General features: G+C 42.2%; 1 protein-coding gene across 1 annotated transcript; it reads left to right on the top strand.

Moving 5' to 3' along the window:
- Positions 1-6,930: 6,930 nt before the first annotated feature.
- anapc5 (anaphase promoting complex subunit 5) lies at positions 6,931-16,977 on the top strand. The gene is made up of 16 exons (XM_029762647.1): positions 6,931-7,505; positions 7,594-7,673; positions 7,783-7,892; positions 8,034-8,280; positions 8,768-8,936; positions 9,079-9,269; positions 9,380-9,461; positions 9,616-9,708; positions 13,606-13,787; positions 14,029-14,164; positions 14,367-14,441; positions 14,626-14,747; positions 15,658-15,765; positions 15,859-16,006; positions 16,241-16,403; positions 16,539-16,977. The coding sequence occupies exons 1-16, from the start codon at positions 7,305-7,307 to the stop codon at positions 16,748-16,750; spliced, it is 2,319 nt and encodes a 772-aa protein (XP_029618507.1). The 5' UTR covers positions 6,931-7,304; the 3' UTR covers positions 16,751-16,977.
- The last annotated feature ends 101 nt before the right edge of the window (positions 16,978-17,078 follow it).

The following is a 17,078-nucleotide window of genomic DNA, read 5'->3' as shown; positions in this document are numbered from 1 at the left end:
CAACCCCACACATGAATGGTCTCAGGATGCTTTACTGTTGGCATGACACAGGACTGATGGTAGCGCTCACCTTGTCTTTTCTGGACAAGCTTTTTTCCGGATGCCCCAAACAATCGGAAAGGGGATTCATCAGAGAAAATGACTTTAACCCAGTACTCAGCAGTCCAATCCCTGTACCTTTTGGAGAATATCAGTCTGTCCCTGATGTTTTTCCTGGAGAGAAGTGGTTTCTTTGCTGCCCTTCTTGACACCAGGCCATCCTCCAAAAGTCTTCGCCTCACTGTGTGTGCCGATGCGCTCACACCTGCCTTCTGCCATTCCTGAGCAAGCTCTGTACTTGGTGGTGCCCCGATCCCTCAGCTGAGTCAACTTTAGGAGACGGTCCTGGCACTTGCTGGACTTTCTTGGGCGCCCTGAGGCCTTCTTCACAGCAATTGAACCGCTCTCCTTGAAGTTCTTGATGATCCGATAAATGGTTGATTTAGGTGCAATCTTACTGGCAGCAATATCCTTGCCTGTGAAGCCCTTTTTGTGCAAAGCAATGATGACGGCACGTGTTTCCTTGCAGGTAACCATGGTTGACAGAGGAAGAACAATGATTCCAAGCACCACCCTCCTTTTGAAGCTTCCAGTCTGTTATTCGAACTCAATCAGCATGACAGAGTGATCTCCAGCCTTGTCCTCGTCAACACTCACACCTGTGTTAACGAGAGAATCACTGACAGGATGTCAGCTGGTCCTTTTGTGGCAGGGCTGAAATACAGTGGAAACGTTTTTTGGGGATTCAATTAATTTGCATGGCAAAGAGGGACTTTGCAATTAATTGCAATTCATCTGATCACTCTTCATAACATTCTGGAGTATATGCACATTTCCATCATACAAACTGAGGCAGCAGACTTTGTGAAAATGTATATTTGTGTCATTCTCAAAACTTTTGGCCACGACTATAGGTGACTCCTTCCAAAGTGTGTTGCATTATTTGGATGTGCCTACATGACTGACTGCATGAACAAAAAACATTTGATTTAAGGTCATGAAGTTTTGACTGCAGTCCACTTCAAATTTATGCAGTTGCTCTTTATCAACTTCTGCCCCATTCATGTGCAAGTCGGGAACTAAGAAACTATGAAATTGGTTTAACGCAGCACGTGTATAGAGTACTACAGTATGAGTCATAATACATTGGCTATATTTCTTTAAATTGACAATTCTGTGAACTGTCTTGTGTACATTTTAAACTGACACAATACCTGTTAGCAAAGGTGTCAGCTAGAGATGACATGCAGGAGCTTGCAGGGACTTGTGGTTTTGCATGATGCCTACTTTTATGCTAATTGTGCACCACCCTATGGGACTCCCAATCACATCTGGTTGTCATACAGCCTGTAATCGAACCAGGGTCTGTAGTGACACCTCTAGCACTGAGAAGCAGTGGAGCCACTCTGGAGCCCAAGTGCTTTGTGCTTGGTTATTAGAGAGGGCCCAGTCATTATTTTAAGCTTGATTTGTATAGGTATTTCTTAAAGTAAATGTCTTCTATGATATACACTCTTGCTAGTAGTAATCTGAAAGAGTCCAATTCAATTAATATCTGCTAACACTAGTGTATGTGGTCTATAGTGCTTCCACTATCACTCTATAGACAGAGCCGCACCTAGCATTGTTGTTCCCGCGTTGAAAATAAAGACATACATGCCCCGACATAAATCATTTGGATTCAATTGATTTTAATTTCATGTTTTTCTTAGAGGCCCTGAATGTTGATTTGTAGGGCCTGTGCACCCACCTGGGAAATAATATGGGAAATAGTGGACGAAAGCAGATCATTCTTGTGGTATGTTTTGAACAGAATGACAATCAGGGATTTCAGTGCAGTTGTTTCTAAAAAGACTATGATGTAATACATTACCAATGGATTTGGGGGCCCTCTGCTGGCTACAGTTCACCTAAAACGACATAATGTTTATATCGAGAGTAGGCTACATACTGTATCAAAGGGGGAAGTAGTCCATTTTCCTTTTTATTGGTTACTCAATTTATGGCTCTTCATATCAAGAATGTGAATATTCAATGTATTTCAGCACTTGGCATGGAATTAGAATTATGTCAACTGGCTGATGATACCACCATATTTTTGAGAGACAGGAATGAGGTCACCAACGCAGTTTCCTGTATTGAACAGTTTTCCTTGGTATCATTTTTGGAAATGAATATAAGTCAGTCTTATTTCCACTCAAGGACTGTGATTTACAGGAGGTATATGGTATCCCAATTAAAGACAAGATAACTTATCTTGGTATTGTTATATGCAAGGAAGAAAAACAAAGGAGTCATTTGAAGTTTAACCCCATTTTTAAGAAAACCAAAATAAGTGTAACCTCTAGTTACTAGAAGATATTTAATTGTATGGTAGGTCGGTTTATGACTCATTATCACTTGAATTGCCCCCTACAATTGTGAAGGACTTAGAAGCCTCACTATCTACGGAAAGATATTCTCAATAATACCCAAGAACAGGGTTTTAGATTTCAATACTCTAAATAAAACGTTTTAAATAAATTGGATTCTGAAGTACAGTGTCTTCGGAAAGTATTCAGGCCCCGCAACTTATTCAAAAATAGATAAAAAACTAAATATCCTCAGCAATCTACACACAATATACCCCATAATGACAAAGCAAATGTATATAAAAAAAACCAAACAGAAATACCTTATTTACATAAGTATTCAGACCCCTTTGCTATGAGACTCAAAATTGAGCTCAGGTGCATCCTGTTTCCATTGATCATTCTTGACATGTTTCTATAACTTGATTGGAGTCCACCTGTGGTAAATTCAATTGATTGGACATGATTTGGAAAGGCACACACCTGTCTATAGTTGGTCCCACAGTTGTTACTGCATGTCAGAGCAAAAACCAAGCCATGAGGTCGAGGGCAATTGTCCATAGAGGTCCAAGACAGGATTATGTTGAGGCACAGATCTGGGGAAAGGTACCAAAATATTTCTGCAGCACTGAAGGTCCCCAAGGACACAGTGGCCTCCATCATTCTTAAATGGAAGAAGTTTGGAACCACCAAGCTTCTTTCTAGAGCTGGCCGCCCGGCCAAACTGAGCAATCGGGGGAGAAGGGCCTTTGTCAGGGAGGTGACCAAGAACCCGATGGTCACTCTGACAGAGCTCTAGAGTTTCTCTGTGGAGATGGGAGAACCTTCCAGAAGGACAACCATTTCTGCAGCACTCCACCAATCAGGTTGGCCAGACTCCTCAGTAAAAGGCACATGACATCCCACTTGGAGTTTTATAAAAGGCACGTAAAGACTCTCATACCATAAGAAACAAGATTCTCTGGTCTAACGAAACCAAGATTGAACTCTTTGTCCTGAATGCCAAGCATCACATCTGGAGGAAACCTGGCACCATCCCTGCGGTGAAGCATGGTGGTGGCAGCATCATGCTGTGGGGCTGTTTTTCAGCGGCAGGGACTGGGAGACTAGTCAGGATTGAGGCAAAGATGAACGAAGCAAAGTACAGAGAGATCCTTGATGAAAACCTGCTCCAGAGCTCTCAGGACCTCAGACTGAGGTGAAGGTTCACCTTCCAACAAGACAACGACCATAAGCACACAGCCAAGACAATGCAGAACTGGCTTCGGGACAAGTCTCTGAATGTCCATGAGTGACCCAGCCAGAGCCCGGACTTGAACCTGATCAAACATCTCTGGAGAGACCTGAAAATAGTTGTGAAGCAAAGCTCCCCATCCAACCTGACAGAGCTTGAGAGGATCTGCAGAGAACAATGGGAGAAACTCCCCAAATACAGGTGTGCCAAGCTTGTAGCGTCACACCCAAGAAGACTCAATGCTGTAATCGCTGGCAAAGGTGCTTCAACAAAGTATTGAGTGAAGGGTCTGAATATTTATGTAAATGTAATATTTCCATTTTTTATTTGCAAAAATGTCTAAAAACATGTTTTTGCTTTGACATTATGGGGTATTGTGTGTAGATTGATGAGGGGAAAAAAATATTTAATACATTTTAGAATAAGGCTGTAGCGTAACAAAATGTGGAAAAAGTCAAGGTGTCTGAATACTTTCCGAAGGCACTGTACTTTAAGAATGTCTTCCATAACATTTTTAATTACTGTTTGACTCAGTTGGTGGTTTAGAATTTCTATTTTGGTGTAACATTGGCCAATTTCCATGAGCAGGCACTTTTAGCTTGGATTTTAGCATATAAACATTTTTCCCCTCATAGATACTACAACAAAGAAAATAAGTCACTTTTTTCTAAAGTGGTTTGAGAATAAAGTCATTTTGGTTGGTCAGTTACTGAATGAGGATGGATATGTACTCTCATAGGGGGAATGTCTTGATACATTTAGAATTCCATTAACCCTTAAATAATATACAATGTTTTTTATGCGATTCCAAAGGGGGGCTTTATTGTTTTTGAAAAATTCCTCTGTGGTTGATGTAAGTATGATAATATATAATATATTCATTGAAAATATTAACATCCTCAAGTATAAATGTAGCAGTGGTATAAAGTACTTAAGTAAAAATACTTTCAAGTACTAAAGAATAGTGGTTGCTCCTTTAAAAGTTGTGTTATACTGCAGCACACCTTGTGGGCTGCTGCAGCATTCCTCCTCTTTAAGTATTTTTTATGGGTATCTTTAATTTACTTTCCTATTTATATTCTTGACAACTTTTACTTTAACTACAGGGGTTGAAAATGTACCAAATTGTCGTACTTGAGTAAAAGTAAAGATACCTTAATAGACAGTGACTCAAGTAAAAGTGAAAGTAACCCAGTAAAATACTACTTGAGTAGAAGTCTAAAAGTATTTGGTTTTAAATATACTTAAGTATTTTTTTATTTTATTTTTATGGATAGCCAGGGGCACACTCCAACACTCAGACATCATTTATAAATGAAGCATGTGTGTTTAGTGAGTCCGCCAGATCAGAGGCAGGGGATGACCGGGGATGTTCTCTTGGTAAGTGTGTGAATTGGACCGTTTTCCTGTTCTGCTAAGCATTCAAAATGTAACAAGTACTTTTGGGTGTCAGGGGAAATGTATTGAGTGTAGTGTAGTAAAAGTTTTCAAAAATATAAATAGTAAATTACAGATACCCATAAAAACTACTTAAGTAGTATTTAAAAAATATTTGTACTTAAATACTTTACACTACTGACTACATTCTTGAAGGTGTCTTTACTTTTACTAAAGTATGACAATTGGGTACTTTTTCCACCACTGAAATGTAGTAATTAACAGAATAAGAATATTGTTTGTGATACTGCATTTCCTCAGTAAGATTTATTTGGTTGAATATCTATGGTGATATACTGTAAGAGGAAAAGCATGGACGATTCCTAAAAATATTGTATCAGTAACAAGGTAAAGGACGTTTCATTTAAAATGTTAACAAATAATTTGTCCCGTGAAATGTTTTGGAAAGATTGAAACTGAATATTGATTATATTTGTGATTTCTATGGAATGGAGGAGACCCTTTTTCACTTGTTTTTTCCCAATGTATTTATTAGTAGGACATGTTGTACAATTGAATGGTTTTGATATAATGATTTATTTCAGAAAATATTATGTTGATAAGGATGTTGTATATTTAATTCAACAGCTAATAATAACAAGTAAATATCATAAAATGCAAATGGTCTGATTTAAAACCTAAAAAAAAATTAATTTTAACAATATGCAGTGGTGGAAAAAGTATCCAATTGTCATACTTGAGTAAAAGTAAAGATACTTTCATAAAAAATGAAAGTCAGCCAATAAAATACTACTTGAGTAAAAGACTAAAAGTATTTTGTTTTAAAACTACTTAAGTATCAAAAGTAAATGTAATTGCTAAAATATACTTAAGTATAAAAAGTAAAAGTAAAAGTATAAATCATTTCAAATTCCTTATATTGCACAAACCAGACGGCACGGTTTTCATGTTTTGAAATTGACGGATAGCCAGGGGCACACTGAAACACTCACACATCATTTACAAACCAAGCATTTGTGTTTAGTGAGTCCGCCAGATCAGAGGCAGTAGGGATGACCAGGCATGTTCTCTTGATAAGTGCGTGAATTTGACCATTTGTCTGTCCTGCTAAGCATTCAAAATGTAACAAGTACTTTTGGGTGTCAGGTAAAATGTAAGGAGTAAAAAGTACATCATTTTATTTAGGAATGTAGAAGTAAAAGTTGTCCAAAATATATATAGTAAAGTATAGATACCCCCCAAAACTACTTAAGTAGTACTTTAAAGTATTTTTACTTAAGTAATTTACACCACTGACAATATAGCACTACTTTACAAAAAAACAAACTAAAAGGCAATTAAAACCTCTAGTATTATTAATGAATATGATTTGTTTGTTTAGGATTTCTGGCAATGTAAAAGGTTTGTATGTACGCTTTTTTGTATGTGACTATTCCTCTTTTGGTTGTTGACGTTTGCTGTTTGTTAATAAAAATACATAATAAATGTCAAGAGGTGAGTCCCGTGTAGCTCAGTTGGTAGGTCATGGTGCTTGCAATGGCAGGGTTGTGGGTTCGAGTCCCACGGGATACCAGTATGAAAATGTATGCTCTTGCTACTGTGAGTCGCTCTGGTTAAGTAAAATGTAAATCTAAATTGTGTGAGGTATTTTCAACATGGGATATATACAATTAGGATATAAAAATGATGTCCTGGAATAAGTAGGTCTGACCTACATGAAGGGAACTGATGGTACTATGGAAAATCAAAAAATCTTATGGAGAAGACGATATCCATCATATTAAAATCATGTATTCGAAAATACATGTGTGAGTTTTTGTTGCGCTGATGGGACCAATCGATGACTCTGCAATCCACTCTATGTTGTGACATTTAGGGGCGTGGCCATGTAGGAACGTCATTAGATAGGGACAGAAGGAGGGCAGTTTGAAGCAAAAGCGACGGGGTGGTAAACCATGTTCTAAAATTCATGCAGTTTGTTAACAAAATACTACTGGCAATATTGCCGTATGTGGCAGACTTAAAATAACATTAGTCAGCCTGGCTACAAAATTGCTCACAAAATTGTAAGATAGTTAGCTACTCTCTCAAGGAGTTAGATAGCAAGCTATCGTGTTTAGGTAGCAAGGAATATCAGCTTAGCTAACGTTAGCTAGCTCGATAACATGGTTTGCGAATTGTTGCATGTTTTTCATGATTATTTGACTTCACACAACGCTGTTGAAATGTAGCTTTATAATATTTAGCAAACTAGCTAGCGAGTTAACTTTCCAATTCAAACAATGGCGAGCGTACATGAAAGTTTGTATTTCAACCCAATGATGACCAATGGGGTGGTCCATGCCAATGTGTTTGGCATCAAAGATTGGGTGACTCCGTATAAAATCTCTGTGCTGGCCTTGCTGTACGAGATGACCACGTCAAAACCAATTGCTCTTCAGGAAAGAAGGCGCTTGAACAAACTCATCCTGCCTCTACAACAGGTTGGAATAGCTATTGATCACCTTACAACTTCTACTTTCCACTGTCATTTGCTTGCTTTTCTTTATCAAAGGTTTGTCTGTCTATCAGGGTCCAGACTTGACTCTTGACCAATTCCTGAAGACTGTGGAAGAATGTTGCCCTCAAACAGCATATGCTGTGAAACTCCGGTATGGATGAGTCCTTGACCCAATTGCTGTGGCTTAGGCCTATGTCTAGTGTAAAAGGTCAGTGATGCATGTTGTCTGCTCTTTCATCACACACATTTTCTCTTTACAGGTTACATGAAATGGCTGATGGAGAGCTGAAGGACATGGAATATTTCTTTGCCACCCTCCCCACTCCTTTTAGCGCTATTGATTCTGAGGCGTATAAGACCAGTGTTGTTGGTGAGTAATAGTAAGCATCATTTGATTCAGAAGTCCAAAGGTTGGAACAACAGAGCATCGTGTTTAGTTAGAGTGGTGCTATATGAATTTATGACACAGATTTGAGGTTTTATCATCATGACCTTGTCTTTGTTTTCTCAGGCCTGTTCATGCGACACATGCTCCTGGCCTACAACAAGCTGTCCTTCAGCCAGGTGTACAAACTGTACAAAGCCCTGCAGCAGTACTACCACAGTCACTACGCCCGGCCTGGTGATGTCCAGGTGGGGCTGCCTGCCCTGGCTGCAGACGACTCTGACATGGACCTCACCAGCACAGAGGACAACGTAGGGGAGAGGATGGAGAAGGAGGAGCTGGATACTGCACCGCTGCATGAGTCTGAGCTAAAGTTCGTATAATTCACTTGTTTAAGTAAAAGAAGAGGTGGTAGTAGAGGGAATAGTGTGTAAGTATTGGAAGATGGGCAGGGGCTCTGCTTTTCTAGCTTCAGGGGGAAGCTGGTTCCACCATTGGGGTGCCAGGAAGAGAAGCGCTTTGACTGGGCTGAGCGGGAGCTGACCCCCGTATAGGTGGAACAGCCAAGAGACCTTAGGTTGTAGAGCGGAGTACTCGGGTTGGGGTGTAGGGTTTGAGTATAGCCTGAAGGTAGGAAGGGGCAGTTCCCCTTGCTGCTCTGTAGGCAAGCACCATGGTCTTGTAGTGGATGCAAGCTTTGACTGGAAGCCAGTGGAGTGTGCGGAGGAGCGGGGTGACATGTGAGATCTTGGGAAGGTTGAACACCAGGCATGACATGTAGTAATCATTCTCATCAGTGTGATGGTCATCAGTTTACCCTTTGCATATTGTTCTTTTTCCTTATTTGCTACTTTCTATAGAAATGAGGATGCCCCAAGCAGAGGCCCACTCTCGCAGAAGCAAGCAGAGTACTTTCTTGCTAGACAAGCGTACCTTCTAAAGAATGATGAGAACAAAGCCCTGAAGCCATCTGCCCTGCAGGATGAGCTGAACAACATGCTCAAGTTCAACCCTGACTTTGCTGAGGCGGTGAGGCTCTACTATCAGTTAATATTATGGACTCACTCAAACAAACATGACACAAAATTTGTGTGGAGTATAAAGAAAGTGAGTGTTTGAGTGATTTTTGGTCAACCTGATTGTGCTTGAGGCAGCTGTTTTGTGTCTGCAGCATTACCTGAGCTACCTGAACAGCATGCGAGTCCAGGACATCTTCATCTCCACCCACAGTCTGTTACATTACTTTGACCGCCTCATCCTGTCAGGGAGCGAGGGAAAGAGCAATGGGGACGAAGGCTACGGGAGAAGTCTCCGCTACGCTGCCCTCAACCTGGCAGCACTGCATTGTCGCTTTGGACACTAGTGAGTAGTAGTGGGCATAGATATGGAAAGTCTGTCAATATCAGTTGCAATTTATCTATGCAATATTGATTCTTGTCAAATGAAAAAATCAACTCCAACTCTTAACTCAGCCAACAGGCTGACCTGGCTCTACAGGAAGCTATCCGCATCGCCCAGGAGTCCAACGATCACGTGTGCCTGCAGCATTGCCTGGTAGGAGCTTTTACTTTTGTGTTCTATGCTCAACATACAGTATTTACACAATATGGGTAGTCAAGGTTGGTCTGTGTCTATACCTTGTACCACTTTCTCAGCACCAATACGTTATCTGTGTAATCATCTATTAATGTATTTGTATCTCTTTCAGAGTTGGCTTTATACCCTTGAACAGATGAAAGGATCTGACAGTTCTGTGCTAACTGAGGACTCAGTGAAAATGGCTGCCCACTTCTGTCTACCGGTAAGAATAGCATGAGCGTGCAGACTGAGGCACTCCAGGTTCTCGTACGGTTTTATGCAATAGATTCAGATAATAGGCAGAATTTATCGCAGACCTAAAGCTGATTTGTGAAGGTGCTGAAGGCGAAACAGGAATGTCTATGCACACTTCCAGCCAGATGCTAATTTATTTAAATTATAGCTGAGCTTTTGGTCAGTCAACCTTCATCAGAGCATATCTCCACAAACAATAGTGGGACAGATAAGGCCACACAGCGAGCCAGAAGTAATTGCAGACACCTGTGGGTACCCACAACGGCCACAAGTTGTCATAATATCAGATAGAAAGAAATACAGGATAGAACAGAAAATGTTATAGATGTATTTCTAGTAGACCAAAAACGTACACAGGGAATGTGGTGTTAGCATAAGGAACCCATACTCTCAGAAAGCAATAAAGCTGAAAAATTTCATAAGAAAAGGAAAATATATGCAACACTATATATTCAGACCCCTTGACTTTTTCCACATTTTGTTATGTTTTAGCCTTATTCTAAAATGGATCAATCAATCTACACACAATACCCCATAACGACAAGGCATAATGACAATAACAGCGTTTTTTTTCTTGTGCTAATTTCAAAAAAATGTAATGTGGAAATATCACATTTACATAAGTATTCAGACCCTTTATTACTCAGTGCTTTGGCAGTGATTACAGCCTCGAGTCTTCTTGGGTATGACACTACAAGCTTGGCACACCTGTATTTGGCAGTTTCTCCCATTCTTCTCAGCAGATCCTCTCAAGCTCTATCGTGATGGATGGTGAGCGTCGCTGCACAGCTAAGGCCGGGCTCTGGCTGGGTCACTCAAGGACATTCAGAGACTTGTCCCGAAGCCACTCCTGCGTTGTCTTGGCTGTGTGCTTAGGGTCGTTTTCCTGTTGGAAGGTGAACCTTCACCCCCGTCTGAGGTCTTGAGCTCTCTGGAGCAGGTTTTCATCAAGGATCTCTCTGTACTTTGCTCTGTTCCTCTTTCCCTCAATCCTGACTAGTCTCCCAGTCCCTGCCGCTGAAAAATATCCCCACAGCATGATGCTGCCACCACCATGCTTCACCGTAGGAATGGTGCCAGGCTTCCTCCAGACGTGATGCTTGGCATTCAGGCCAAAGAGTTCAATCCTGGTTTCATTAGACCAGAGAATCTTGTTTCTCAAGGTCTGAGAGTCTTTAGGTGCCTTTTGGCAAACTCCAAGCGAGTTGTCATGCGCCTTTTACTGAGTGGCGGCTTCCGTCTGGCCACTCTACCATTAAGGCCTGATTGGTGGAGTGCTGCAGAGATGGTTGTCTTTCTGGAAGTTTCTCCCATCTCCACAGAGGAACTCTGGAGCTCTGTCAGTGACCATCGGGCCCTTCTCCCCCGTTTGGCCGGGCGGCCAGTTCTAGAAAGAGTCTTGGTGGTTCCAAACTTCAGTGACCTTCGGTGCTGCAGAAATATTTTTGTACCTTTCCCCAGATCTGTGCCTTGACACAATCCTGTCCTTCGACCTCGTGGCTTGGTTTTTGCTCTGACATGCACTTTCAACTGTGGGACCTTATATAGACAGGTGTGTGCCTTTCCAAATCATGTCCAATCCAATTGAATTTACCACGTGGCCTCCAATCAAGTTGTAGAAACATCTCAAGGATGATCAATGGAAACAGGAGCTCAATTTTGAGTCATAGCAAAGGGTCTGAATACTTATGTAAATAAGGTATTTAAATATATGTATTATTTAAAAATAAATTTGCAAACATTTCTTAACTTGTTTTCTCTTTGTCATTATGGGGTATTGTGTGTAGATTTTAATTTAGTCCATTTTTGAATCAGGCTGTAACGGCACAAAATGTGGAAAAGGGGAAGGTGTCTGATTACTTTCCGAATGCACTGTACATATGTAGAACCAGAAGAAATCTAGAAAACGAGTAGATAAAATTTAAGGTAACCTGTTGGGTAAGTATCGGGCCACTAGAGCCATCTTGAATACAGGACACCCTAATACCAGTGAAGGGGACAATAATAATTACAACATGACACTCCTATCAAAATCCTCATTGTGTCATAACGGCTATAGGGTGCCTAAAGTATGAATCCAGAGGAGTTCTCTCTAGCAGAGTTAACGGTCATTATCTCCTCCTCTTGGTGACGCACCTCTACAATTCCAGGGCATTGAGAAGACACACTGAGAGCACTGGATAAAGTGAAAAGCAACAGGGCCATTTTCATCCTTGCGTCTTATAGAACTCTCTACGTTCACTTATTCTATGTTTCAATCTTCTGGATGTCTTGCCCATGTACATGTTATCACAAACACGGTGTAGGATATAAATCACATGTTTTGTGTTGCATGTGATCGCCCCTTTAACACTACATGTTTTTCCAGACCTAGGGTGTCGGAACTCTGAGTTCTTTTTTTGGTGTTGCACTGAGCACCATTTCCACTGGTGTAATTTCCATCTCTCAGGGGAGTAAGGAGGGTTTGTTTAGAACCCGTGTAGAGGCTGGCTTGGACTAGTCTACTGTGAAGATTGTGCCCTCGTTTGTAGATGAAAAAGGTGTGGGGGGTTCTTGATCACTGTTTTTAATCATAATGGCTTTGGGTGGGGATTTACACTGAACACAAATATAAACGCAACTTGTGAAGTGTTGGTCCCATGTTTCATGAGCTGAAGTAAAAAACAGATAGGAAAACGCTGCTCATGCTACCAGGTGATAAAAAAAAATATATATATATATATTTATAACAACGTTTCGACCCTTAGGCCTTCATCAGACATTGTTGTCGTAGGACATAAAATCACCTAGGAGCATGAGCAGCAGCGTTTCTCCTTTTTATTTTCCAAGAGTTTGCCTACAACTCCAGCACCTGCAGAAAGTACCTGGATGTGTGTATGTTCTTCAGCTTTTCTACTGAAATAGAAAATCCCCAAAATGTTGCATACGCACAAAAAACGTATTTCTCTCTCAGATTCTGTGCACAATTTTTTTAACTTCCTTGTTAGTGAGCATTTCTCCTTAGCCTGTATAATTCATCCGCCTGACAGGTCTCTAATATAGTCCTTCTGTGGGGAAAAAATGTATTCTGATTGGGTGGGCCTGGCTGCCAAGTAGGTGGGCCTGGCTGCCAAGTGGGTGGGCCTGGCTGCCAAGTGGGTGGGCCTGGCTGCCAAGTGGGTGGGCCTGGCTGCCAAGTGGGTGGGCCTGGCTGCCAAGTGGGTGGGCCTGGCTGCCAAGTGGGTGGGCCTGGCTGCCAAGTGGGTGGGCCTGGCTGCCAAGTAGGTGGGCCTGGCTGCCAAGTGGGTGGGCCTGGCTGCCATGTGGGTGGGCCTATGCCCTCCATGGACCACTCATGGCTGCATGCCTGCCCAGTCATGTGAAATACATAGATTAGGGGCTAATGAATTTATTTAAACTGACTGATTTCACTATGAACTGTAAAATCGTAGAAATTGTTGCATTTATATTTTTGTTCAGTATAGTTGCGCTTGAGAACTAGAGAAGCTGTTCACAGATGAGTTCATTAGGTGGTGCCATTTCTCCTTCATGGTCCTCTAATATCCCAGTGCATCTGGGGCTTTTTCATGAGAGATATTCGTGTACACCCTCTCTAGACCAAATGTAGCCAATATGATGTCAGGGAGATTACTGTTCTGATATTTTATTAATCACATCTGTAGAATCTTTGACGAATGCTGGGAGTTTTTCCACAATAGGCTTAATGAAAGAATCAACAAAGTTGGAGAGTGGCTCTAGAAGAGTCAATACTGGCAACGATGGGTCTGCCCTTAGTTTTAAACCTGAGAGGTCAGGCTATGGGAGTTCAGTAGAGCCAGGTGTTTACTAAGCCTCACATTACCTTCACCCTCTCTCTCCTTCTCAGTACCTGGTGTCTCTTGGCATTCAGTCCCTGGTCCAGCAGGGGGCGGTCCAGGGCAAGACAGCCCATGAGCTGATGGACGCTCTGAAGGACACAGACATCCTGCACTGGAAACACAGCCTGTCAGAGCTCATAGACATCAGCCTGGCTCAGACAACGTCCATATGGAGGATGTATGGCAAGAGGTGGGTCTCCTTCACGCATCCTGATCCTCCCTGACAATCAGAATCCACACTGAACATAAACAATCCTAACCAGTAAGTTTATCTTTTAGTATGAAACCTGTTTTTTTTACTCGATTGGTAAGAAAAAAAGAGACGGTCAATTATTGATATCCAGTCTTGACTAATTTAATTAATCCAACACACATTCACTGACTGCATTTCTCCAACATTCATGTCCTGTTGAACGTATGTGTTCTTCCAGCACCATGGCTCAGCAGCAGGCCCAGCTCCTCCTGAACATGAATAGCCTGGAGCAGGTTAACTTTGGGGTCCAGCAGAACAACACAGAGGCCTTTGCTGTGGCCCTCTGCCACCTGGCTGAGCTTCATGCTGAACAGGTGCTGTAGTTGGTACACCTCATCCCACCTCTGTCTCTCCGGCTTCAGTCCCTCTGTCACGTCTCCCTCAGTGCTCATTTAGACACTCAGGGCCGTTTCATAACCATTGATGTGATCCAGATTAAAGCTCAGGAGATGTGCACTTGTGTAGGCTGTGAGTGAGGCCTGCACCAGTTACATGTTCCTGTCCCCCTCCCTCCAGGGCCTGTATGGGGCTGTGTCTGAGGTCCTGAAGCATCTGAAGGAGCAGTTTCCACCTCACACCCAACATGCCAAGGTGAGCCATTCTGAACTCCTGCTCTTCTCTATCCATCAACTTTAGACTTGGCCTCAATCCCCATGTTTAGCACTTTCCTATTGCTGCGCTACACAGAAACGCCATTGTCTTCTTCTCAAAGGCAATGGCACTGACATGGCTGGTATGGAGTGGGCTGTTCAATGTTTTGTGTTCTGTCACCCAGCTGTGGATGCTCTGTGACCTCAAGATCCAGTTTGACAGAGCTATGAATGATGGGAAATACCACTTGGCGGAGCCCCATGTCACAGCCATTGCTGCCTTGAACAAAACTGAGGGTCTTTATAGGTAAGGAAGGGTCATGACTCAGAACAGTCTTCCAGTGCTGTAGCTAATTCAGTGGCTTTTGTGAAGTGGTCCCCAAAAACGTTTTGATTTCACCTAATTTGAACATTGTCATAAAGAGCACATGTTCAACATGATGAAAAACAAGTTTTCCCATCTCAAGAGATACAAATAAGACTCTACTAAGTAGCAGATAAAGGAACAGGGTTGGTTGACTGTAACAGGGTTGATGATTTCATATTAAATCAGCCATAAATCCTCTTGTGACAGGGGGAATGAAAGCTTGTTGTGTACCTCAGGGAGGGGCAACTGAATGCAAGCTTCACAAAACATTTTTACATTGTTAAAACGTTTCAAGCCTGTCTATCTATGGGTAATAGGGTTAACATGTTATTCTCGACACGCTCAGTTTTCCACCACAGAACACCAGAACATTACCAAAAAGAGTAGAACCAGATCACCTGCTTTTTTACACTATGATTTAACTATTAATGTTACATTTTTCTTTTGAAACCAAATATTTTAAAATGGAGTAGTTTCACCAGATTAAAATTTGAGTTCAATTAATGTAACAGGATTGACCTTAAAATGAGTGACAGACATAAATGAATCACTAATCACATTAAATAAATAATAATCTTCAGAAATAACTTTTTCAAAGTAACAAAATAACCAGGGATGGGGAAACTAGGATACATTTTGGGTGCATGTGGGTTGAAATCTTCCTAGAAGTGACACGGTGTTGACGAAGGGACAGATTTATTGAAGGTGGTCTATCTTAAAGGCACTTCATTTCATAGAACAGGCTTTTAAAATGCAATATTGGTGCACAATTTCTACTTCAAATATTAAAGGGACGCAAACCGCACTCTTTTCGTGGAACGACCCATGTGTATATCTGTCGTGTTAACAGGAAAGCTCAAGTGCTGAAGGCCTTGAACCGGACCACTGAAGCATACAGTATCCTGCAGAGGCTGCAGCTGTACTGCGAGAAGATCAAGTACACAGAGATGATCATCCGGTAGGCTCTAAATGAAACAACAGACTCCATATTTTTGGGTTAAGGGTTGTTTATCAGATATGTGTTTTAGACATATTGGTGTGCCTTGTGCAGGGTGATGCTGGTCACAGCTGAGTTGCATTGGGAGTCGTCAGGTTTTGCCACAGCCCTTCCTCTCCTGCTACAGGCCCTGGCCCTGGCCAGACAGCACCACCTACAGGCCATGGCCTCCGAGACCATCCTTCACCTGGCTTTCACTCAGGTCAGCACAACAGACGCGCACATGCAATATGTAACCCTGTTATGGCAAACACACCACCGTATACTCTCTGAAACCCCTACACATACTAACACACACATCTTCAAACCCCTTAACTTAGACAGAACTGCATATTGTATGCAAAGTAAACTCCCACATTTAGGCACAACAAGGAAATTCATACTGGGTTATATTTCAAAACTCTAATAGTTTGTTCTTCTCCTTCCCCCTGTCCAGTTGATGCTGGGGGTACCGGAGCAGGCTCTGGGTGTCCTTCATGAGGCGATGGAGCCCATCCTGGCCCACGGAGCGGTCATGGATAAGGGCAGAGCTCTGCTGCTGGCAGCCCGCTGTCAGATGGCCATGGCTGGGACCCGGTCCAATGGCCAGAGGCATGCAGGTAGCACACATCCCCAACACAAACTTAATATCACTCACTACCTCAAATGTACATGTTTGTGGATACAATTACTTTGTCATGTAAGTACATAGATAGGAGTCGTTCAGAGTCTTCCTCCCTGTTGTCTCCCTCCAGCTTTAGGCCTGGCTGTGCAATCGCTGGGAGAGGCTGCAGCCTACTTCTCCATGCTGGACTGTAAGGAGCGTCTCCGTGACGTCCACTACCTGCAGGCCCGGCTGCACCACACCCTGGGACAAACTCCCCAGCGCAACAAATGTGCCATGCTGTTCCGCCTCCTGGACCAGGAGCTGCAGGCGCCGGGGGCAGCTGTTGCCATGCGACTCTGAACGGTCATCACCACCCTGCCTTCTCCGACACAGACCGGAACATATACTGGTGTACTCTGTCATTGTCATGGACTTCGCATTCTATCCTATCTTTTGGTTCAAATTGCAACATTGCTTGTGTGTTAAAGAGTAGAGAAACAACTGGTTTAGGGCACTCCCAATTTACATTGCAAACTTGTATCCTCTATCTACAATATAAAGATCAGACTTCAAGTCTCTAATCTTTTCTCATGTTTGTTGTCCTTTTTTTTTTAGCAAAATGGAGATCAAGAAAATCACTCATTTGTTCCACCTGAAAATGTTTGTCTGATTACCACTAGATGTCAAG

The sequence above is a fragment of the Salmo trutta genome, chromosome 9 (assembly GCF_901001165.1).
Source record: "Salmo trutta chromosome 9, fSalTru1.1, whole genome shotgun sequence".
NCBI classification, from domain to species: domain Eukaryota; kingdom Metazoa; phylum Chordata; class Actinopteri; order Salmoniformes; family Salmonidae; genus Salmo; species Salmo trutta.
This window is presented reverse-complemented; position numbering and strand designations above follow the sequence as displayed.